The 25,804-nt window shown below is 38.1% G+C and overlaps 1 protein-coding gene across 1 annotated transcript in view; it reads right to left on the reverse strand.

Annotated features, from left to right (window-relative positions):
- Positions 1–317: 317 nt before the first annotated feature.
- prdm6 (PR domain containing 6) overlaps positions 318–25,804 on the reverse strand; it is a 118,485-nt gene continuing 92,998 nt past the window's right edge. Inside the window, exons 9-10 of the mRNA XM_059337382.1 lie at positions 10,057–10,233; positions 318–1,226 (exon numbers count right to left, since the gene is read on the reverse strand). Coding sequence (XP_059193365.1) covers positions 1,112–1,226; positions 10,057–10,233 — 292 coding nt within the window. The 3' untranslated portion in view covers positions 318–1,111. The remainder of the gene's footprint in view (positions 1,227–10,056; positions 10,234–25,804) is intronic.

The following is a 25,804-nucleotide window of genomic DNA, read 5'->3' on the forward strand; positions in this document are numbered from 1 at the left end:
GGTTAGGAGGGTTTGTTTCTGCTGTCAGACAATCAAACAAGTATTAAAAAAAAGCCATTTGATTCTTGCTCATACAGTCATGGAAAAAAATATTAAAGGTACATTTGTTTGGACAAATATAATGATATCAACAAAAATAGCTGATAAGAGTTTAATTTATAAGCTGATATCTAGACATTTTTTATGGTTTTATTGATAATAACCAAAATAATTATCAAGAAAACCATGGAAAATGTCTAGATATGAGCTCTTAAATTAAACTCTTATCAGCTATTTTTGTTGATATCATTATATTTGTCCAAACAAATGTACCTTTAGTTGTACCAGACATTACAATGAACAAGAAACTGAATAAAACAAGGGTGGTCTAATCATTTTTTCCATGACTGTAAGTGTTATTTTGTTTGTGAACTGTGAAGATTGTATTTTTTTGTTTTTACTGTGAATTTTCTCTTGCTGTAATGCTTGTGTTTTTTATCTCTTTGTGTAATGAGCTTAGGAAAGATGCTTCAGGAAATAAATAAAATGTACTTTCTCACTTACTTTCGTTTATCAGAAACATTTAAAGATACGTGGTTTTCACTGAAAAGAAAGTGGATGAAAAACTGTCATCTGATAAAAGCTGTCAGGAAACATATAATATCTTTTACAAGTTTTAAGTTGCATGAAATGAAGTACTTGAGTAAAAGAAGCTAGTTTTATTCCACCACTGGATACTAACGATGGTTCTCCACCTCCATCAAGCTCAGTGAAGTTAACCTCCACAGGCAGCTGTTTAAATCACACAAACTATCTGCTGTCTATAAGTTGTGAACTCATTAACTATATCTATAAGTATTGATCAGAGGTCTGGCTTCACTGTAGGCATGTTGAAGTGGGCCGGAAAGTAAAATCGATAGATCAATACATCAAAACAAAGCAGTTTTCTTCCAGTTTACTCGTCTTGAAGCCGACTGTAAAACTACTTCTGTCAGGTGAGGAGAAAGTGTTTATTTCCAGGTGAGAAAAAAAGCGCTGGTTCTGTGTGGACGGAGAACCGGAACAGGGAGAGAAAAAAAAGTGTGTTTTCAGATTTAGCCGCTGTAACGTGGACGTGATCTCAGCGGCGGGGTTAATCCACCTCGATGGACTCGCTGCTCTCGTTCACGGGTTTACACTCGTTGGGAAGTCGCTGGTGGCGGCTGAGCTGAGTGGCCTGTGTGAAGCTGCGGTCGCAACGCTCGCACCTGACACACACACACACACACACACACACACAAAAGAGAAACACACAAAAAAGAGGTAAGGTACAGTGATACATTTCAACATGTAGAGAAGGTCAGAAAAATAGAACACACACACGCACACACACAGACAAGCACATACACACACACACACACACACACACACACACACACACACACACACAACCTACAGATCTGTCAACACACACATAGACACACACACAACCTAAAGATCTGTCAACACACACACACACACACACACACACTCACAACCTTCACATCTGTCAACACACACACACACACACACACACACACACACACAAACACACAGACACCTCGCTGTTCACTCTAATGTCCAGTGACAGTATAAAGTGTGTGTGAGGCCCAGCGGAGCAGCAAGCTGTAATTGTTGCCCTGATCTTCACAACCTGACCGACAAATTATACACACACACACACACACACACACACACACACACATACACAAAGGTCTACCTGTCAATAATCTATCTAGCAGGCTGGGGAGGGTATTCCCATCTCACACACACTTTAACACACACACACACACACACACACACACACACACACATCCAGGCCTGATAAAGCAGCGTCACTGTCACTTTCAATAGAGAGAGCGAAGAGAGGGAGCTTTTAGTCCGAGCTGGAGGGGGGTTAGGGGGCAGTTAAATGTATATGTGTGTGTGTGTGTGTGTGTGTGTCGGGGGGGAGGTGGGAGGTGGAGGCGGTGGGGGTCTTCAAAGAGAAAGCTGTGTTGAGGTATTGGACTTAACAGCCCTGAAACAAGACTAACATGCTGTTAGATAGATAGGAGGAGGAGGAGGGGGGGGGCTGTTAGTTAGATAAGGGGGGAGAGACACATTTTTTTTGTATTGAAGCTCAGAGAGGTTCTTTAGAAGTATTTTTGCTCTTTTTACATTCTCCTCTCTATGTCCTTGTATTTCACGGCAATATCTAAAATCTCTACAAATCTATAAGTCCTACAGCTCTATGGAATCAGCACAATCATGGCTAGAAGAGGGAACAACTCAAACATGTCTTTGAGTAGAATAAAACAGTTAGAATGACATATTTCTCGGATTAGGTCTTTCTAAAGATGGGTCTCCACATATTGTACATATTGAAGTATTGTCATGTTTCCAGCCTCTCCTGTCCTCTCCTCTCTGCTCTGTGTAAATAGCCTCCCCTGTCCTCTCCCCTCTGCTCTGTGTAAAAAGCCTCTCCTGTCCTCTCTTCTCTACTCTGTGTAAACAGCCTCTCCTGTCCTCTCCTCTCTGCTCTGTGTAAACAGCCTCTCCTGTCCTCTCTTCTCTGCTCTGTGTAAACAGCCTCTCCTGTCCTCTCCCCTCTGCTCTGTGTAAACAGATTTTCAGTGAATATTTGTCACGTGACCGTTGGTCTCAGCAGAATCAATCATGTCTTCTCAGTGTCTCTGAGGAGCAGAATTTAATGTTTTTAACAGGATCTGGTTAGTGCAAACGCTTTATTTTAAATGACACATGTAGAATAAAGAGATTCTGACACTAATATGAACATTTAAAGCTTTGTCTTGGCTACTCATTATCCGTTCCTTAACCACGGAGTTAAATAGAAATCGTAATTTAAGGTTCATTGTGCAGCCGACCTCTGGTCTTATTCATATCTAACAACCCAAACCTTCACAGCTGGAGGTCCCAGAAGGGACATATTATCATATTTAAGGGTAATTGCCTCAAAAAAGGATGAGAACCACTCTTCTAACCTATAAGCAAGTGTATTCAAATGTGTGCGTGAGGCATCTAACAGACTTGTAAACAGTCAAATTAATTTTGGGAAGACTTTTAACAGATGGATGTTCCATTTCTCATTTCACAAATTTTCTAAGAGCACAAGAAAAACAAAACAGACCCCTGTCTGAATCGAGCTGCTCTGCCCTCAAGGTGGACGTTCCTGCTGTAATTTCATCTGTAAATTTACAAAACCACAACAGCTACTGACATCAAAGCTCGTCTCAGGCTTCTCTGTCACGGAGACTTATCCAGCAGGACAGACACGAAGACGGTGCTGCTGCAGAACAAAGAGCCGGCTACAGTCCGCTGGCTATCGACCAGCCGGCGTCTGTTACACGCCACCTCTCCTCCTTCTTCTGTTCTCAGCGGGGGAAAAATAACGTTGAGCAGTTTTGTCCTGACAAAGTGACAGAGGCAGCTTTAATCACTTTCTCCTCAAGGATCAGTGAAGCTTCAGCTCACCTCTTATCTTAATCTCTTCTATAAAAGGGGACAGAATGGGAAGTAGACGAGTACTGATTGTGTTCAGTCACAGATTGATGGGACTGATGAGACCAGAGAGGGCCACAGAGACAAGTACAAGAAGTCTCCATTAACAGTGCTGTTTAAAATTACGGTTTGAGCATCAAGGCAGCAGTTTAGACCTAAAACTCAGTCACAAAATTACAAAAAATTATTACAAAATTCTACCCAGAATCTGACGCTTATAAGTGTTTTTGTGATTGACCTGACACTAGAGATGTTCTGCTTATTCTAAGTCCTACTGGGTAAATATTTTTGACATTACGACCAGCGAGACTTCATAAAAAAGCTCATAGTTGTGGTTCTCAGGAGTCTCATCAAACATCCATATAAAAACACTCTGTACACTGCCTCACTGGTCCGGGTGCCATAGTATAATCCCTTTTTCTGTCCAAATGAAAATAGGAAAAAACGAAAACAGTGCCCTCTTTTCCTTTTTTCGTTTTAAACCAAAAAAGGAAAAACGGATTTTGCTATCAGCATCAAAAAACATGTTGTACATATTGAAGCATTGTCATGTTTCCAGCCTCTCCTGTCCTCTCCTCTCGGCTCTGTGTAAACAGCCTCTCCTGTCCTCTCCTCTCTGCTCTGTGTAAACAGATTTTCAGTGAATATTTGTCACATGACCGTTGGTCTCAGCAGAATCAATCATGTCTTCTCAGTGTCTCTGAGGAGCAGAAATTAATGTTTTTAACAGGATCTGGTTAGTGCAAACGCTTTATTTTAAATGACACATGTAGAATAAAGAGATTCTGACACTAATATCGACATTTTAACACAAGTTTTGGTTACTTTTTCTAACTGAAACGTTAACTGATGAGATGTTCAAGGACCGTCAAACTCTAATGATAATACCTGATTTTAGATAGACAGATAGATAGATAGATAGATAGATAGATAGATAGATAGATAGATAGATAGATAGATAGATAGATAGATAGATAGATAGATAGATAGATAGATAGATAGATAGATAGATAGATAGATAGATAGATAGATAGATAGATAGATAGATAGATAGATAGAAGAGATAGATAGATAGATGAAAAATGTGCCACAGGTGTAATAGTAGATCATTTAGAAACTGAGTTTTTGTACGATGCACACTTGTTTGGGTTGTGATGGCAGCAGGCTTAGCAAAGTATTCCAGACATCCCTCCCCTCAGCAACACCTTCCAGCACCTCCCCGGGAACCCAGAGGCGTTCCCAGGCAAGACAAAATGTATTATCTCTCCTGTGTTTTCTGGCTCTACCCCAGGACAAACCTCTAACGGGAGGAGCTCGGGAGGATCCTAAACAACCTCAACTGGCCCTTTTCAAAGCCAAGAAGCAGCACCTCGCTTACAAGATAAACTTGATTTAGAAGCTGTGCCTTCACACCGCACATTCAGATAAAAGAGGACAACAGTCTGTCATGCCTCTAAGGTCTTTTCTGCTATTTCTGCACATCGTAAATGACTCATTTCTTATATAACAACGTGTAAATTAACCTAGACTTCCATCTTAGCTGGCTCTGTCTTGTAAAAAAGATAACGTGTCTCTCTCTAAATGTGGACAAAAACAACTCACATGGGTTTGCAATTTGTGTCTGCTGAATGTTTGCAGACATGCTCGCCTGCATAAGATAATGATAAATGTCAGAGTTGTGTTTCTGCCAGTTTGATTTGTAATACACTGCCAAAAAGTTATTTTAGCTCTATGATATGACTGTAATAAAACATACTGCAGCTTGCCAAGATCGTAGAGAGTGTGTGTCTTTATCTTGTGGTTACAAAGTGTCATTTTTGGAGCTATAAAGCTACTTCCGTCACAATGTCCATGTTGTTATCGAGCTCTTAAATCCAACATTTATATTAGAAATGTAACTATGAACTGTGTTTAGTCAGCGGTGAGACAAAAATTTGGAGGTGCTATTGCAAACTCAGGGTTGTCTTTAACCTCTTATTATAAGATACTAATAAAGAAAGTGTCTATATAATTTGTAATTTTTATGCTAAAACATCACGATTTATTTGACCTTTGACCCAAAAATGTAGTTACTGCAATCTGGTTTTGCTGTAAAATGTTCTAATAGTAATGCAGAAACAGAGTGCAGTAACTATGATGTTGTTGTCTTCTTTCAGCTTTTACATTTAGTATTCATTGAATAAACATTTTCATATTTATTTTGTTATAAGTGTGTTTGAAAGTGTTTAACAACTCTATTCAAATATTTGTTTATTTTAGACTTAATATTATAAAGGAATGTTATATTTTAGTCTTAATATATATATTTTTCTAATTTTTTTACTTAATCACTACCTAGATAATAATTTCCCTATCAAATAACTTATTCTTGTCTTTACTATTCAACACAATGAAGAAAAACAAGTCTACAGTGGATCACAGTCAAAGCAGACCATCTAAGCCAAATTTAAACATAATTTTTATGTTTAAATTTGTATATATAAAATACAAAGCAGACTGTGGTAAGTGAACTTAGTGAACTCTGCTTTGATTTTGAGTTGGATTCTGTAGTTACTGAAATTTTAGTATCATTATTTCTCTGAAATAAAGCAAAATTAAAATCTAAAACTTTGTCACATGATAAAACAGACATCAGGGAGTTCATTTTTAGTTATAACTCAGTTTCGACCAAAAATGTAGTTACTGCAGTTAGACTTTGTAGGGCAGTGTAGGGGAATATAATTTGATCTATAGCTGATTTACATACTTAAAAATAGTTAAAAAGAGCATAAAAATGTCCTAAATTTGCTCCCAACTGGGCCCTGACATAAAAAAAAAAGAAAGGAAAAGAAAAGGAAAAAGAAACCAGCAAGTCATTACAATGAATTTTGTTCAGTCAGCAGTGAGATAAGGGAAACGTTTGACATCAGGAGGTGCTATTGCAGACTCAGGGTCATCTTTAACCTCTGATTATAAGATACTAGTGTTAATATAATTTGTAAAAAAATATGTAAGGAAAGTATAGAGGAATATAATTTGATCTATATAGCTGATTTACAGACTTTAAAAGTTAAAAAGAACATATACATGTCTTAAATTTGATCCAACTGAGTCCTGACATAAACAAAAGAAAGGAACAGAAAAGGAAAAGAAACCAGCAGTTTACTCGTCTTAAATCTACTTAGCACACACAAATGTTCCTCTTTTGCTTCCTTCAGTCCTCCAGAGGAAACTAGAAGTTGTGACTGAAGAGAATACAGTGGAACAACAGAAGAGCAGAGAAAACAGTGTGACAGGCTCCACAGTCCAGCGAGTATCGGTGGTGAAAAGCTGCCGACCACACAGAATCGCTGCCTCCGTCTCCTCAGCGGGAAAATAAAGTTGAGCGTTTTCCTCCTGACAAAGTGACAGTGGCAGCTTTAATCTATTCGCGGCACCGTCCGAAAGGAGATAACTCCCCGAGGCCATCGATCTGCTAAAGATTTCTGACGCCCGTCCGTGATTGTCTTTGTCCCGCTCCGCCTCCACCGAGACTCTGAAGTGCTGATGAAAAGGTTCGGGGGGTTTCCTCCAATTGCTTATTAAGAACGCTGATTTGCTTTAAGCGGATTTCTCGCCGGCCGCTTGTCGTTTCACTTTTTACATCGTGATCTCTTGTTCCTCCTCTCTCGTCCTCCCTCTCGTTTTCTCACTCATTCTCCTCGCTCTTTCACTTCACACGTCAATGACGACTTCGGATTTCTCTGATTGCTTATTAAGGGCATTAATTTGTTTCCCCCAGGCGTTCCCCTGATACCTGTCCTTTAGATTTCACACAACTAAAAAGCCTGATTTTGCTTTTTTCTCTTTCTTTAATACCTTGTCCTCTTTGTCCCTGAATGTTGACCTTTGTGTCCACAGGGGGAATCCTTATTGTCCTCCACTGCTGACGGGATGACAAGGTGACAACAGCAGCTTCCAGAAGCCCCTAATTGCAGCGCGGCTTGCCCTCTAATTATATCTTCGTCTTCACCGGGGAAAGTAAAATGGAAATAAGCAGCCTCGGTGTGTGGAGATTCATCACTAACTGCCATGATCGAGCTGATTCTGTATTTACACCCAGCCATGTGAGCATTACACGGCTGATGGTGATGAGTGGAGATTTTCCCCTGATGGCCGACATCAAAGAGCGTCATTGAATATGGAGAGCAGAGGTCAAAGGCCACTGCAGCCACAACACAAGACGGAACAAAATATTCACATGTGCACTCACAGAGGCTTCATGAATAATGGAAGAGAGCTATATATTAAAAAAAGGTGTGGACTTTTTGGGACTGTGGAACCAAATAGTACAGTGGCCCTGAGAGCTCACAGCGCTGCAACTTAAGAAAACACATGCAAATACACAAAACACAAGCAAATTGAGAAAACATCTTCATCAATTTGACAACACAAGTGCAGCATTTAGAAACCGCTGCAAAGACCACAACACAACAGAAGTGTTTCCAGAGGACACTTAAAAGTGATGCACACGTCTGGACACGCTTGATATTATCACGTAATTATCTGTCCCTCTCTTTCAGAAACTTAAGATACTTATTGTTCATGACATCAATATCTTTCAAATATGTGTTTTTATTTATGAGGTATATTCAGATCATGAAAACTTTCCAGAGCACTTTAAGACTTATTTTAAATTGAATTCTCAGGTTCACTCTTATCCAACGTGTCAATCTTCAGATCTTCATCCTCCAAGATTTCTTACATGCAGAGGTCAATTTATTGTTAAATTTAGGGACTAAATTATGGAAAACCTTTTCCAATCTGGCAAAGAACTCCATCTCTATAAAAATGTTTCTAAAGATGTCTAAAAGCCCATTTAACTGCTGTTTTAAAATTCTAATTCACACACAAATACACTTTTATATCATGTTCATATTTGTTTTTATATGGTGTTTGTTATTGTTTTTATAACTTGTTGTTGATGCCATACATGTTTTTTTTCTATTATCAGTTTATTACTTTCTTATAACTATGAAATTTTAGGTGGAGGCTTTAAATAAGCCCATCTGGGTTTTCTGCCTCTCCCTGCACTTTACACTATTTGTTAGTTTTGAAGTTTGAAGTTTTTTTTATTTTGCACAATAATAAGACAAAAAAGAAAAGGATAAAGAAATAACAAAAAAGGAAGGTGTGGCAAGAAACCCAAAATGGCTTATACAGGGCCTCTACCTATATTTAAATTCAAGTTAAACTAAAAACAAGTAACTCTGAAATAGGAAAAATAAAGAATTACCATAAAAATAAAGTAAAATTATAATAATATTAAGAAGTAAAATAAAGTGTAGAAATGTGTGTGTGTGTGTGTGTGCATGTGTCTCTGTATGTGTGTCTGTGATGCTTAGTGACCTGAGCAGTCAGAGCCACTAAACTGCTCTTGTCTGTATTGAACTGAAAGATAAAAATGCATATTTGGTATATATTGATCTGAAAAAATGTCATTATCTTGAGTTTTTGGAAAAGGGGAGCAGAAGGATCTCGTCGTTTTGAAAATGTGGCAGTTCTAACAAATCTTTTCTGAATGAGATAAATTCTGTGGAGGTTGGAGGCCCAAACAATGTTGCAGTATATAAGGTGTGGATAAACCAAGCTATGAAATAAAGTAAGTAGACAGTTTTGATTATCTTTCTGTTATCTTTATCATTTTATGTAATTCTAACTGTGCAAATAAATAAACATAAAACCTAAGCATAAAACCTACACAGGAAGTATAAATCATTCTACCTGTTTCCCTTGTAAATTAAAAAATAACTCAAATACAAAAATCCATATGATGACAATCAATTAAGGACTACATACACACTAGGGTTGGGCGATATATTGATATAAAAAATATATTGATATATTTTTTAATGTGATATGGAATTAGACCATATAACGATATAGCTCTATTTTTGTATTTCTTTATAAATAAATGCTGGCCTTACTAGGGTTTGTCATATTTAGTTCTTTTGTAATGTTCGTTATTCTTTTCTCATATAAAATTTTTCATTTAAAGGTGCACTTTATGGAGCTTTAACTTTAAAACAAGGTTCTCCTGTTGTTCTACAGTATTTATGTTCACTTAAATAAACGGTTTCAATAAAACGACTTGTGACAGGTCCATATCGCCCAGCCCTAGTGCATACACACAGAAAATAATGTTTTAATAAGAAGAAAAGTCCAAATTAAAGTCCCAAATTTGTACCTTGAAACAGCTACATTTTTTTTTTAAACTTTAGGTGCTAAACCTTTAAATGAGTCAGCTCTACAATGTAGCTTCAGGTGAAGCTGCTTTTGTTGTATTTGGATCAATTAAAAATAATTATGTGGTTGTTTTCCTTGATTGAAACAAGATTTTTTTAGTAGGATGTCAGCAGGTGATAGTTAGGGTGTCAGGCAGCAGTAATGAGGGTGTCAGTAGGCGGTTCAGAGGGTGTCAGTGTTTGTTAGCTGGGTGTCATATCTAAGTGAAGCTGGTCAGCCAAGCCGGAGTCAGCAGCAGGCGGGGGGAGGGGGGAGGGAGCGGAGGATGGGTGGGGGGTACTCACTGTTACTTACTTGAACGGCTTCTCCCCGGTGTGCGTGCGGATGTGGTTGTTGAGCGTCGTGGCGCCGGCGAACGCGCGGCCGCAGTATCCACATTTGAAGGGTCGGTCGCTGGAGTGAGTCACCACGTGGTTTCTCAGGTCAGACGGCTGAGAGAAGGACTGGGAGCAGTGGCCACACTGGTACGGTCTGAGAGAGACAGGGGAGACAGAATGTGGGGGCGTCTGTAAGCTGTCATCCTCAAATACACGTCTACACACGAGCACAGCAAATTACACAAATATAAAAGAAACACAGAAACACACTTACAGGGTACAAACAAGACAGTTAAGACAGTGAAACAGATACAGAGGGATGAGGCAAGTAACCACAATGTTAGGTCTGTAAGCACAGATAGCCTACACACACACACACACACACACACACACACACACACACACACACACACACACACACACACACACACACACACAGGGCAGGGGGAGTCGGACACTGCTCCGGTAACCATGGCAGCATGACCCTCATCAACAATGCAGGGCGAGATCACGACTGCACCATTTATCACTGTGTGTGTGTGTGTGTGTGTGTGCTTAGTTAGAGAGGGTGAGACAGAGACTGTAACAGAACAAGAAAAGAAGATAGAGATAGATATAAAGAGATTTTGTGTGTGTGTGTGTGTGTGTGTGTGTCAGGCCCGAGTGGGAGCTCTCAGTGGGAATGAATCAGACTGAAACAAATGACCAAACAATAGCGGTGTGTCTGCTAATAGAGTGTCCAGCTTCCATATAGCAGCAGATCTAATCTCACACTGTTTCTATTTATTGCGGGTGCGCACACGCACACACACACACACACACACACACACACAAACATTATCTAGTTATTTGGTTCACTTCCAGTGTGATCAGTCTCATATCTCTGAATCCCACCTCACTGCTTCTCTTCATCATTTTTCCAGCTTTATTCCCATTTACAGATTTAAAAAAAATCTTCCCTTATTCTTTTTTATTCTTTATTATTCAAAATATTGACCATAAAAGCAGCCATTTATAATTGTGAAAACTGTAGGGTAACTTAATATCTAGCTGGTGGAAGAGTTGTATTTGTGTTTGTTGAATAAATTGGGGTTTCACACACATAAGGTAAAGACTAACATCAGCACAGACATTGTGATAGTTTCTGTTCAAATTTTTAATTAGCAGAAAGTGTAACTGTTTTGCGGTGTGTCATAAAACAAAAAAAGGAAGAATCGCAACATGCATGTCATCAATACGTTCTTACTCAACAAAAATACTTTAAGACAACAGTTCTGACTCCACTTTTCAAAATTTTCAAAATTTACCAGCCACAAGTTGACATGTTACAACCGGCTCCCCTTCAGCCCAACAACTGGCAACTGCAGAAATATTCAGCTCTAGCTATAAATATCAATCGAGATAAATCAGCGATTCGCAGGGAGGTGCGTTTGTTTTACATTCAGATCAAGCTCCCCAAACGCACCTCAAACTGAATCTCATTAAGAAGTCAGAGGATCCAACTACAGGCACAACTGCATAACAAAGAAAATTTAAACATTTTTAGTTAGATCACATGTCCCTTGTTTTCTGCTCTATCAGTTAATATATTTTTTTAATCAGTAAAAAGTTAACTGCAATTAATCAATAATCAATGAATCACTGACATCCTTAATTTTTTTCAGACTGTAATGGAAACTACTCAGTTGCAAGGAAGATTTCAAAACAGAATTTATTATTATGTAAATTGAAAAAAGTTATGCATAAACTACTAAGTGCTAATGTACTTTCTACATTACATTTTGGGACGATAATCATATCAATCAATCAATCAATCACTTTATTTGTATAGCACTTTTCATACAAGAGAAATGTAACACAAAGTGCTTCCCATAAAAAAGGAAACAATAATAATAACAATAAAAATAATAACAACAAACAAGCAAACACCCTCCGCTCTGATGTCCTCAGGTCTTTAGGGAGGCTGTTCTACAGACATGGACCACAGTGAGAAAGCGACGCCTCACCGTCTAACTCATCTAAATCAGATAAATAGGCTGGACTAACACCATTAAGAGATTTATAAACCAGTAAAAGAATCTTAAATAGACATAGGCATCACTACACTTGCCCTTGATCTTAGATAATAAGATAATTTCATTACTATCACCACACTGTTTATAGCCACCACAAAAAATAACAATAAAAAATTTGAGCTTCAATCCCTCAAATTCCACAAAACTGAATTCAGATAAAAGTAACAGGATATTGTGTTTATGACATTTTGTTCCAGTTTTGCTTGCAGCTCTAATCTCCATATTCCACAAAGTGTAGGTGGGAATGTCTTTCCCGTATATTACAAACTGTGCCTGCATATCCCTCTGAGACTTATATATGCCCCTCACTGTGCCTTGTTTATCACGGAGTATTACTGTGTTAGTGGTTAAAATGTCTCTGCAGCGCTGCGATCGGGACAAATTCCCGAGTGCTGCCTGTAGTGGTAAAATAAAGTGATTCTTATTCTGAAACCAATAAGACAAAACTCTGACATCAGTACCTTACAAATAGGTAAACACCCCAGAACTAGAATAAAACAAATAGACCAACATCTTCAGCGCTCCAATAAATCACAAACACCTACTGTACCCTGAGAGGATGTGGACAGAACACACACACACACACACACACACACACACACACACACACACACACAGGAAAGTAATAAGAGTAAAATAGTGTAATATAAAATCGAAAAAATTCTCACTTGCAGTTTTCCACATAAAAGGCGTCTCGCCGTGGGGGTCGGTTCATTTATCAGCCGGCTGGTCTATAAGTTCACGCCTCAGTGGGCCGCACCACTATTTATTAGGTGGGTTTTCTATGAAGAGCTGCATTGATTGTGAATAGTTTAAGTTGATGAATGTGTGGATATTATTTATTAAGGCAGCAGGCCGGGAGATTAATGCCCGGTTATTGTTTATTACAGTGGAGAGAGGAGGAGGAGGAGGAGGAGGAGGTGATGCACAAACACCTCCATCACACACAGCCACACACACACACACACACACACACACACAGGTATGTGCATATGCAACCAACATATTTGCACACACAAGCACATGCAAATATGTTGGGCACAAATGAATACACTTTTGCACATAATCACACATATGCATGAATTACCACCCGCATTGTTTGAACTGTGTCGTAGCTGAGAATGCAACCAGCAGAACATAAATACACCTGAGACTAGAGGTGTTTAGGAGTCACCACTTTACCAATAATAACAATAAGAAATTTGACTAATACTTAGGTAAACAGTGATTAAAAAAAACTCATGGGAAGTTTAAAGAGAACTTACTGTTTAATATTATAGCATTATTGATGCATGATTCAAGTTAGCCTATGTATACTGTAATAAAAACCTTTTTTGCTTAACGGGCATATCAAGAAAGTTTTTGTCTTTGCATGTGACACAATTTTAATTCCTTTTTTCCAGTTTCTTGTGCATTTTGGCCACTAACTCACAGTTTATTCCCACTCTGTACAGGAGGATAAGATTTACTAAATCATTTCTAATCTCTTCTTTGAAAGACATTACACTGCAGAATATAAGCTAATTTTTTTCATAATTTACAATCTGACACCGAAAAACGTCGGGACATTGAAAATTGTAAATAAAAACAGAATGCATAAAAAAAAACTCATTGGGGCGACACTTGGATACTTTTTTGCCTTTCACTGGAACAACTTAAAACACAATTTGCTAGTACTAAGTTGTGTTTAACTGCAAGACATACTCTGTTAATGGCATAGACTTAAAAAAAAAAACAGTGGGCTGAGTCACTATGACGGCAGCCTTGACTTCAGCATTTTTGCCGTTGCCATCAAGGTTCATGGATGTCATAATTTTTTTTTTGCAACCGGTACATGAAAAGATTGGGAGTCAGAATGATGCTTCCTCAGCAGCAGTGGTGGAAAAAAAAGTATTCAGATCCCTTACTTAAGTAAAAGTACTATTACTACATTGTGAAATTACTCCACTACGAGTAAAAGTCCTGCATTCAAAACTTACTGAAGTATAAAGTATCCACATCAAAATGTGCTCATTATGTCTTATTATTTTAAATAATATCATGACTTAATATGTCCTCCGTTTTTTCTGGTTCTGCAGTTTATAATAACTAAGTTCTGGGTTCTTTAACACAGCAGCTTTTTACCATATTTCTGTGTTTTGCTGGCAGAAATAAATTGTCAAGGAGTATCATTCTTTCAAAGTCAACAGAGAGCGATAAACACGCTCTGTCTCTATATTTTCTGCCAGTGTTTGCCATCAATTAGCTGAGAAAATTGGTCTTCAATCTAACTGCAGATGTTACCTGAAAAGATTATTATTAATAATAGGGGTAGGCGACATGGCCCTAAAAGATTATCACGATATTTCCGGGTATTTTTGCGATAACTATATTCTTAACAATATTACAAAATACTGAAAAATATATAGAAAATATGATTTTCCCCGGGCGCAGCAATATGCAGCACACTGCTTCTTGCATGGTGTGTTCACTTGTGTGTAAGAAAGGATGGGTTAAATGCAGCGATTGAATTGTGGGATTAATAAAAGTAATTCAATTTTAAATCTCAACAGTTGCCAAACACAAAAAAATTACTCTCGACTCCCCCCTGGGAGAAACATTTTTAAGTACAATGTGATCAATCTCGAGCTAAATGTGAGCAAACACCTCACATAACATTTTTCACAGTGAACAGGGCTTTCCACTAGGACATGGAGCAGCCAGACAGTGGAGCCCCCCTGGAGAAGTTTTTTTCATAAAAGCCCAAATTTGGTGCCTCTCACACATTCTAATGCCACTATTCCATCACATACACTGACATTATCATTGCATATTTTAATGAAATATTGTAAATGAGAATAAAGGTTCTTTTATGTTTTATTCAAGGCATCTTATTTGGACAGTCTTTTTGTAAATTCTGTGGTGTGGATCTTAAATTTATATTAAAAGCTGCTTTGTTTAGCGACAGGAAGTAGCTTTTTGTGATTAACACAACTTTAATTGTTAGCTAATGTTAGCTTGCGGCTAACGAACGGCATAATGCAACAGTGTGTTTGGACCTCTGACGGCTTGGACAGGTTGATAGTATTTAGTTCGCCGCGCATACAAGCAGACGCACACGGAGAGATGATGTGGGGACGGGACTGATAGAGACAGTTCGGCACGGCAGCTCGGTTTATTCAGTGCGTGTGTGTCAGTGGGTGAAAGCGCGTGCATGTCTCGGAGGAGGACAGAGAGGTGGGCGGGGTTTTGACTGACTGCTAACTTTCAGTAGCTTGAAATGTGATGTTAGCGCAGGCTAACTATAGCGGGCCGCCACAGTCTAGGTAATTAATGGGAAACCCTTACGCCACTATGTCAAGAAGTAGGAATGTTGGCGATATCATGATATGCATTTTTTTTTTTTACTCATGAAAAAATTATACCGGTATAATCGTGAATGATACGATATGGCACAGCCCTAATTGATAAGATTATTTTTGCTGTCTATCTACTAATTGAATAATTTCACGTATATTTCAGGGTTGTAATCTCCATTAGAAACAGACCTGCTGCAGCCAGCTTAGCAGCATCTCTCTCGGTGCCCGTTAGCATCCCACAGTTACTCAGTCTGACGGTGTTACAGTGTGTTGACAGCACAGACAGCCAAATATGTTCAGAGTCAACACCGCGACAGGCTAACAAAAACACAAAAAAGACGCTGCGATTTGGTTCACAGGGAAACTAACAATACTTGGTTTGGACGGGCTGTGAGAGTGGAGCCGGCTGCCATGATGTTCCCACTTATCCTCGCCTCCGAATGTGCGTGAGAGATCTATAAAATTTGTCTTTTTCAACACGTCTGTGAAATACGGTTCAGGACAATAAACCTTGTGTCGCCTTTCAACACAACGTGTGGTAAGAACAACAGAGTCCGTGTCAACGTGTCGCTGTGTCCGCACCTTTAACACATGAGCTGATGAAAGAGGCAGAATGTGTGTGTGAGACCCATGCCAACTATTAAAACTACATGGGAATAAAGTTTCTTGGCGCCCATATATGTTTTTATTTCATCAGAGAGATCAGAGGGCAAGAAGGTGGTCAGGAGCGAGGAAAGCAGGGAGTTTAGAGAAACGCTTGCTGCCCACCAACGGCAGGGAAACTCTCTTAACACAGAAAACTGCACCAACAAGTGTAGTGCATGTCTGTGTCCAACATCTTAATCAGATCACTACAAAACAAAACAAGGGAAGGCAGGTTATTTCCTAGTGACTTCATAATAAAAGCCTCTACAAATGTAGCCGTAGCAGTAGATTAGATTAGAGTAGGAAGGAAGCGTTTGTCTCACATTATTTGTTCAAGGACTGTCAGTAATTTGATAGTCCGACAATAATTTCAGTTTCTCAGTTCCTGCCTATGATAAATTGTACAATTTTAGCGATTATTATTATTTTTTTTAAAGAAAACAAGCCTTTCAAACCTGCCAGTGGGTTTTGGGGTTCAGAGGAACCAATGAATACAATAATAATACAACAGATACAGTCATGGAAAAATTATTAGACCACCTTGTTTTCTTCAAGTTCTTGTTAATTTTAATTTAAGTTTCAATTTTTCATTTAATTGTAGTGTTTCCTCACTGCTCCATGTTGAGATGGAGCTTCCTCAGTTTGTGCTTTGTTTTTAATAGGATGGGTGGGATATGAGGGTCAGGGGTGGAGGGTTGGGGATGGGCGGAGGGTGTTTGCTTGTTTCTATGTTTTGTTATTTTTATTATTATTATTATTATTATTATTATTATTACTTTTTCCTTTTTTATGTAAAGCACTTTGTGTTGCATCTCTCTTGTATGAAAAGTGATACACAAATAAAGTCTGATTGATTTATTGAGTCTGATTAATGCCTCGTACAACTAAAGGTACATTTGTTTGGACAAATATAATGATAACAACAAAAATAGCTGATAAGAGTTTAATTTAAGAGCTGATATCTAGACATTTAACATGGTTTTCTTGATAATAACCAAAATCATAAACAAGAAACCCATGTTAAATGTCTAGATTTCAGCTCTCTATCAGGCATTAAAATAAACAAGAAATTGAAGAAAACAATGGTCTAATAATTTTTTCCATTACTGTAGATACCCCAAAAATGTGATTTATCCTGGTAACAAGTGTTATTTGTGCCTAACATGATTTATGAACACTGTCATCCATAAACATTTTGATAAAATATCTCATTGTAACCGCTAAGGTCACAGATAAAACAAATAATAACATTTAGACATTGTCTATTGTGACCTCAAAATTTGTTTACTGATGTGCCACACAATATAAAAAAAACAGAAGTAGAAATGGTTGACTGGAGTAGGGCTGGGCGATATATCGATATAAAAGATATATCGATTTCTTTACCTCCGCTTAGTAATATGCTTAAATTCAGCGGGTTGTCTCGTCTGATCTGAGGTCGTAGTCGAAAGTGGATATGTGTGATATGGAATTAGACCATATCGCATTTATCAATATAGTTTATATATATATATTTATTTATAGTAACATTACAGAATTACTAAATACGATAAACCCTAGTAAGGGTGGCATTTATATATATATATATATATATATATATATATATATATATATATATATATATAAATGCCACCCTTACTAGGGTTTATCGTATTTAGTAATTCTGTAATGTTCGTTATTCTTTTCTCATATAAATATATTTATTTCTGAAAAATATTGGCCTATTTTATTTCATAGGCTATTTTTATTTAAGATATTTTTTTATTTAAATGTGCACTTTATGGAGCTTTGATTTTAAAAAAAGGTATTCAAGTTATACAGTATTTATGTTCACGTAAATAAATGGTTTCAATAAAACGACTTGTGACATGTCATATTTGGCTTTGAAAATTTGCTCACACTTTGTGATAAAAAATATCGGGATATATATCGTATATCGATATCCGGCCGAAATATATCAGGACCATATCACCCAGTTCTAGAGTGAAGTAAGTTAAACAAAAAATAAAACAACACTGACCACTAATTATCAATCCGTATCACAGACAAGTACATTAATGTGCTCAGGAGGTAAAAAAGTATTCTATATATTTTCTCAGCTTTAAAGCTGTTTTGGACCCAAGCTCTGTGACTCAGTGAATGCGTGCGTGTGTGTGTGTGTGTGTGTGTGTGTGTGTGTGTGTGTGTGTGTGTTTGCAGCATGCAGTGATGCAGAGTGAAGTGTGTTGATTGACCCGCACGGAGTCGGTCTAATCCATATGGAGTTATATCTGCGCTGTGAGGACGACTCGTCCGTCCGCCTATGTATGAAGACATTATTCCCCCCGAGACCAGCAGCTATAAATCACTGCTCCCGCCTCGTCAATACACAATCAATGGCTCTCTGAACACACACACACACACACACACATATATATACTGTATGTATATGAGAAGACATCCGAGCACAAATAAAATCACTGGCAGACCCCCGTACAAACACACCAAACCCCCTTTCCTTCATCTTCTTTTCTCTCTTTCCCACAAGCATCCATCTCTCTTTTTGTTTCCCTCTTCCTCCCTCTCTCTCTCTTTCTCTCTTTGACTGTATTGACCAACCTATTAAAGCAGAAAGCTCACATAATGTCCTCTCATCAACCAGTTGTTCTCATCAAATGAGCCTCCAACAAAAACCAAGCAAACAGCCAATATCATGTCATCTCAGAGAGAGCCAGTGGTGGAAGAAGAAGAAGTATCATCCAGATCCTTTACTGCAAGCACAACACTGTAAAAATAAAGTCAAGTAAAAGTACATAAACATCATCAGCTGAATTTACTGTATGTATCAAAAGTTACAGTACTCATTCTCCTGACTGTCATATAATAATAAATGCCATTATAAATAGTAATGCATCAATGTTAGAGCAGCATTTTACTGGCAGATGTAGAGTAAGTTTTAATTACATTATATACAGCAGTAATACTTCAAAATTATGTTAAATCGCATGTAATTAATTGAACAAAACCTGCAATTTTCTTGAGTGGAGGAACACTAAACACCCACCAAATATATGCAACCAAGTCTTCCACAAACTTAGGGATAACGCTGTCTAATGTTACTTTTTTAGAGTTTGTTGTGGGTATTTGGCAGAACTGTGTATAATGGGACATGTAGTCATTAACGAGAGCTTATAAGCCTTTAAATCCATTGATGTATTCGAAAAGAACCCAGCATATTTTCTATCATACCACTGTTTGTCTTTGTATTAATGGTGCGTTCACTGACGGCGTGTTCTGAACAGCTGTAATCGACCTCTGCAGTGCTGCTCCTTGGACTTTAGTATATTTTAACATGACATGAGTCTTGAAGCAGCAAATGAAGACGCTGAGATGCCTGAAAGTGCCTCAGGCCTCTAATAACCGATCCAGACGCAGTCAAATCAAACACAAGGCAAGAGATGATGGATATACAGATGATATCTGATAACCAGCAGTTGCTTTAAAGATTTAAGTGCCACAAAATGAAAACTAATAGATCCACTTTTAAGAAATGTATTTACAATAGAACAGAAATATGAAACTTTAAAAGCACCACCACACAGAAGTCTACTTGTTCAGATCTAGTCGTATGCAGATGCAACACAAAGTAGGTTTTTTATTCTAGTGGCAAACATGACAGATAAAAATAGACTTTGAAGGAATTTCTACAAGCCCTTCCATCACAGTGATGGATCATTATTAGTTGCTCCTGAGGCTACACACTGAAAAAAAGAATAAAGTCATTTTTCAACACATCTGTGTGTCCAGCAGGGACAACACACATCTGTGTTAGTGTTAAATGCAAATATGGCCTCACTATTGGGTGATAAATCTCCTGAATGTCAACAGTTTAGCAACACAGAGAAAAACCGTCTGGTTTCAGCGTGACATGCAAACATTACATTTTTGTTATTGTTCATTTTCTCAGCTCACAGAGCCGCAACTGATGTTCAACATGGTGCAATTTTACTTTTATCACTACAAAACAATTATGAATCCAGAATATGATCCCAAATGTAACACTTTGAGGACTCTATGAAGTTTCTTTAGAAACGTAATCCTCTGGAGTCACTGATCAAGCCAGGGGGACCAAATCATGACTTCTTCATGACATCACAATAGAAAACCTTCAGCAGCGTGTTTCCTGCTGTCAGCTTCACTCTGAAGTTCTGACCTGAAACTCCATGCCAGTTTTTGTTTGATGGTGATAGCCCAAGTAAATAGGTTAAATATATTTATTATAAAAATATAGAACTAGATGTTCTCCGCATTTTACCTCTTATATGTTATATTTGTAGCCAACATTTACAACTCTTCATTGAGCATGATTGTGTTTTTAAAGCTAGAAAAAATCAGATTTTATGTGTTTTATTTTGCTTCTTTTGTGTTCAACATGTTGATCCAGTAAGTCAAAGTGAAAAATAATGATCAGGTCCTAAAGGTGAGGTTGTGCTGAAGAAATGACACCAACATGGCATGGTAAACATTTTTAAGTGGTATATACTGACAGAATGAAAAGGAGTTAAAAATGGACAAAACAGCCCAAAACTCCAAAGGCACTACCCAAACTACATGGCACTGCCAGCAAACTTCATGGGAAAGAATAAAAGTAAAACAGCATCAACGATCTGTTTTAACTGAATATTGTGAACGCTACAAACACAAAACTGTCAGTGTGTTGTTTACTACTGAGCCTGTTTACCAGAAAAGTTATCTTCACTTCACCTGTCTCACCTCCTTTTAATGTTTGTGCCATTATTTTGTAAATGTGTGTGAATCTTAAAATAATCACACACAAACAAAACATTAGATCATTAGAGTTGATCATTAACTAATTGGACTCAAACTCATTGACTCATGATGTCTGCAGAGACACAATGATGAAGGTCAAACTCAGACATTACACCTGCTTTTATCTGCTTCAATAAACAAAATGTAAACACAAATAGATAATTAGTGTTAATTAAATGCTAAGTGGCTAATTAGAGTTTAATAGTAATTGGAGAGTGTTAATTATCAAGTTAGAGGCCAGAACGTCTGGAGTCCCAAAGGTGCAGCAGGAAAACACCAAGATCAACACTAAATCTTCTATAACGGCAGATATTCTGGAGGAACGATGTGTCTTTTTGCGGCTTTTAATGTTTTTTTTAATTCGGGTGAGATTAAGAAGGCAAAGGACGTAGTGGAGAAAACACCTGTTTATTGTTTCATTTTATTAGAAATAGAATGTTTATATTTCCTCTTTTTCCCAAACAAATTGAGTCACTTTTGAGTCAAACTTGCTTCAGGAAATCTGCAAAATTATAATCTAATAATTCATAATCCATGCCTAAATGCTGCTTGGATGAGCAAAACCTACACAAAGAAATTAACATTAGGCGTGCTTCCACTGAGAACTTTCTGAGCACTTTTTGGAGTGTTTTAGCTCTGCCCACTAGTTAGTTCCTCTAGGCCTCTGTTTCCATACAGGTACTTTTGTAGCAGCTAACCAACGGAGTTAATGTGACAACAGACCGACTCAGCAAGCAGTGTTACCAACTTAGCAACTTTGTCTCTATATTTAGACTATTCAGACCCTCTAGAGACTATTTTTCAGAAAAGCGACTAGCGACAAGTCTAGCGACTTTTTCTGGTGTTATTGGAGACTTTTGGACACTCGTTCCTACTCTTCTTAACGAGTAGCAGGTACCGTCCCAAAGCATTCACAAGTGGCCCAGTCCTCCTGCAACAGTCTCTCCCAGCTGCAGTCAGAGCAGGAGATGCTAACCCCTCAGCGTCCAGTTTGCAGCAGTCTGCAAATGAATCACGCATGAAATCGCCGCCTCAACAGTATCCAATCAGCGTCGACTAGTTATTTGCGGCTCAGAAAAGTACCTACCCGAGTAGTACCTGATGGAAACGCGCCTAATGTTAAGACTACTCAAATACCAGATTTCACCATCAAAATAAATCTAACATGAGCAATGTCAGTTTTCAAGTTAAACATTCAACATGCTCCATTACTCCTGTGAGACTGTTGTAGTTCTTACACAAGTAATAAAGAATGTTAAATGTTTAACTGTATAATTGGAAAAACTGAAGAGCCACATGCTGAGGCCAAATCACTGACAAGGCATTGGTAGATGATAAAAACAACTGACAAAATGAACATTTAATTCCTATATGAAGTCAACTCTGTGATGATACACACTTTCAGTCAGCTGTAAACTTTCTGTCCTTTGATATACAAGCATGATTATATCCATATACACGTACATGCATTATTCATAAACAACATAAGCCACTAGAATGACATCTGAGCAGTGAACACTGGAGATCAAAGAACTAAGCAACAATACCATATTTATAGTAAAAGCACTAATGACTCTTTTAAACACCAGTGCAATAAACACATCAATCATAACAGCAATGATTATTAATTCTGTTCATTGCAATGGTTTATGTTGCGTTGCTTTTGTGAAATGTCAAACTGAAACGCAGTCCATTTATGTTGAGATTTTTTTCCTGATTCATCACTCATCGTCGTCACAAAACTTGAACAGTATCCTACATCCCGTCACCGGTTTAAAACTGAATCGAAAGCACTTCCAAGGCCTCATTGACATAAACAAACTGCTCCTCTGATGATGGATTTTGTTGAAATGACACGCGGGGGAAAAAATGACACAGAAGACGAAAAAGTTCAGAAAAAGAAACAGTCAGCAGAAAAAAAAACAAACCTGAAAGAGATGGAGCTGAGAGGAGGTGTGTGGTGTTTTTTTGAAGCTGATATAAAGAGCCATCAGTCTTCAGCTCCAAATGTTCCCATCAAGTAAACATCAATAAATATGTATGAAGGGAGAGGGAGAGGGGGAGTAGAGGGGGAGAGAAGCGTTAAGAAATCAAGAAGGGAAAAAAAAGTCAGACTCCTTTATTCACAAAGCAGCCATACTGGTACATTGTGTCTTCAAAGATAACACAGAGGAGTGACATATTCAAGTCAAGACCCACATAAAGTGTTTTGGTACAAAAGCAGGTTCAATGCTCCTTGGCATGGGTGTTCAACCACCTAAAAAGACTTCAAAATATCCTAAAGGTTCTCTAGAACCACCTAAAGATATCTAGAAACACACTGACCACAAATACACCTAAATAATCATTCAATGGTCATTACAACCACCTAAAAGACCTGTAGAATCCAATCAGTTACTGCAAGAATGTCCCAAAGGACCACCAGAATCTCCTACAGGAGACCAAAATCAGCCTAAATTACCACAAAAACCATCTTAAGGACTCCAAAATGACTGCTACAACCTACAGGATAACTAGAACCAGCAAAAAGACATAAAGTCCCACTTCAATGACCAATATAACTGTCTTTGCAAAATTTCCTTGATTACTTCCTTGATTGGGCCCAGACAATCTTACCTAATGACCACAAAAACTAGCTCAAGAACTCCTTAATGACTACTGGAATCTCCTCAAGGACAACTAGAACCCCCTCAATATACTCTTAAACCACCACTAGAACCCCTGATAGGATTCCTAGACACTTATCACCTATATGAGCTGTACAATGTTCTTCAGGGCCACTGGAACCACCTACAGGACCCCAAGAACCTTCTCAATGACCATAATAACCACCTAAAGGATGTATAGATGCGCTCAATGACTGCTAGAAGCACTCTTAGAAGGACTCCAAGATCCTCTTCAATGACCACCAGGTATACCATTCCTTGGGTATAGTCTGTCAACCAATCAGAGGCTGTGTTTCTCACTAAAAGTACAAATTCCTAACTACATGTAAACTTGAAAATGTAGAGTTTATTTGACATATATTTTAAGAAAAATATTTAAGGTAACCCCTTGACAACTAATTAAACGTATGTGTGGGGTTATGGTTTCATTCCAAAGGCTTCTTTATTTTGTCATGACACTGGTCATTATTTGGAGTAAATAACATAACCAAATGGCAAAAGCCACCATGCTTGTCAACTTGCTGGCAAATGGTAAGTCAGCATATGGTAAAATTTGAAATCCACCATATCAGCTTCTAATCCAATGTTCTTTGGGGTTGTTTTTTTTTAAAGACTTCTGTAGAGTTTAAATTTGAACAACTACAGCTTAGAAGAAGTTTTGACAGCTTGCCTTTAGCTTAAGATTTATGGGAGTTGGACTGTTGAATGTTTGCTAAATAATTGCTTTAATTCCTTTTTAGAAACACTAATGAAGGAAATCGTCAATGGGAGAATACTAGAACTGTCCCAAAGAGTTTCCCAAGTTGATATGACTTGCTGGTTCAGATCCAGGCTTGGAATACCCGTTTTCCCTCCCTCAACAATTCATCATCCTTTTCCCTCTTTCCATACAAATTGGATTTGCATCTTGGTAAGACAAGACTAGGTTTGTAATGTTTTGGCAGATTGCCATCCTGTCATCCTCTGGAGTTGAAAAGTGTAAATTAAAGTCTGATGCTCTGACTGACAACACGAGGTTTAACTCGGATAACCTTTGACTGATTTGAGTCATCAACATTCAGGATGAAGCCCTAGAAGAGACGCTGTCTGGCCAGGGTTACAGGAGGTGAGCTTGAATAAAGTGGCAGGACTTTGGGCAGAGTGATGCTGTGATGGGCATACTGGTCTGACCCCAGTCCACGTAAGTGTGAGGCACAATGGGGCCTTGGAGCTCCAGGCCTCTGGCCTGTTTGGCTTGTTCAGCTGAATTTTATCTGCTCCTCTGTTCCATAAAACCTTCCTATTGACAGGCAGGTCCACATCGACCCTCGCTCCCCCCTCCATATCCAGCCCACATTTTTCTTCCCTATGAGTATTAGTTTATTGAATAAGTGGCATCTGTTTTCCTGGCCCCGTCACCGTAAGGCGAGGTATTTCTCACTGACGCACAGCGTTGATTTATACGCCGCTCTGACTCACCCCGCAAAAAATAAAGCTAAGCAAAAAATTTCCAATACATCCTCCGTCCCCCCAGACACACACAAATACAAACACACACACATCACGTCTCCTCTTCCTCCCTCCACGCTGTATATAATTAAGTTGGCAGATGTTATACACACTCAGACACTTTTACACTCTCTTCACTCTTATCCACAAACTCCCACTTTCTGTCACACACAAATGGTGTGATGATGAGACAGCCACAGCAATAAATTACTAAACTAAATGTCTGGTTTGCAGGTTCCTCTGGAAAACTGCAACAACAGGTTTTAAAAACTCAAATGCTGTGTCATGTTCATCAAGGTAATGCAAATACAAGTGTTTCTGGTCATAATCCAAAAGAATATACAGACACTGGTGTTGTAGAAGTGTAATTTTTCCTTAGCCAAAAGGAAATGAATGAAAAATCTAATTGTATTCTCTTTTTAGCCATCAGAAGTTACAGAAAAGTGTTTTATTGCCTGTCAGAGTCTTGATTAAAATACACTATTTGGGAATCTCAAGACTGCAACAGTGGTTCCAAATGTGGTATATAGTTATTACATTAATCTAGAATGCTTTCTTGATTGTCAAAATCTTTATTGATTTGAAGCTAAAAATGAACCCCCCCCCAAAAAAATCTAACTTTAAAAACAACTTGTGCATCATAGTCTAGTCTAAATGTTTTGTCAACAGATATTTTCACTTTGAGGTCAAGAAAATTAAAAAGG

Source organism: Centropristis striata, chromosome 7 (assembly GCF_030273125.1).
Source record: "Centropristis striata isolate RG_2023a ecotype Rhode Island chromosome 7, C.striata_1.0, whole genome shotgun sequence".
Classification (NCBI taxonomy): Eukaryota; Metazoa; Chordata; class Actinopteri; order Perciformes; family Serranidae; genus Centropristis; species Centropristis striata.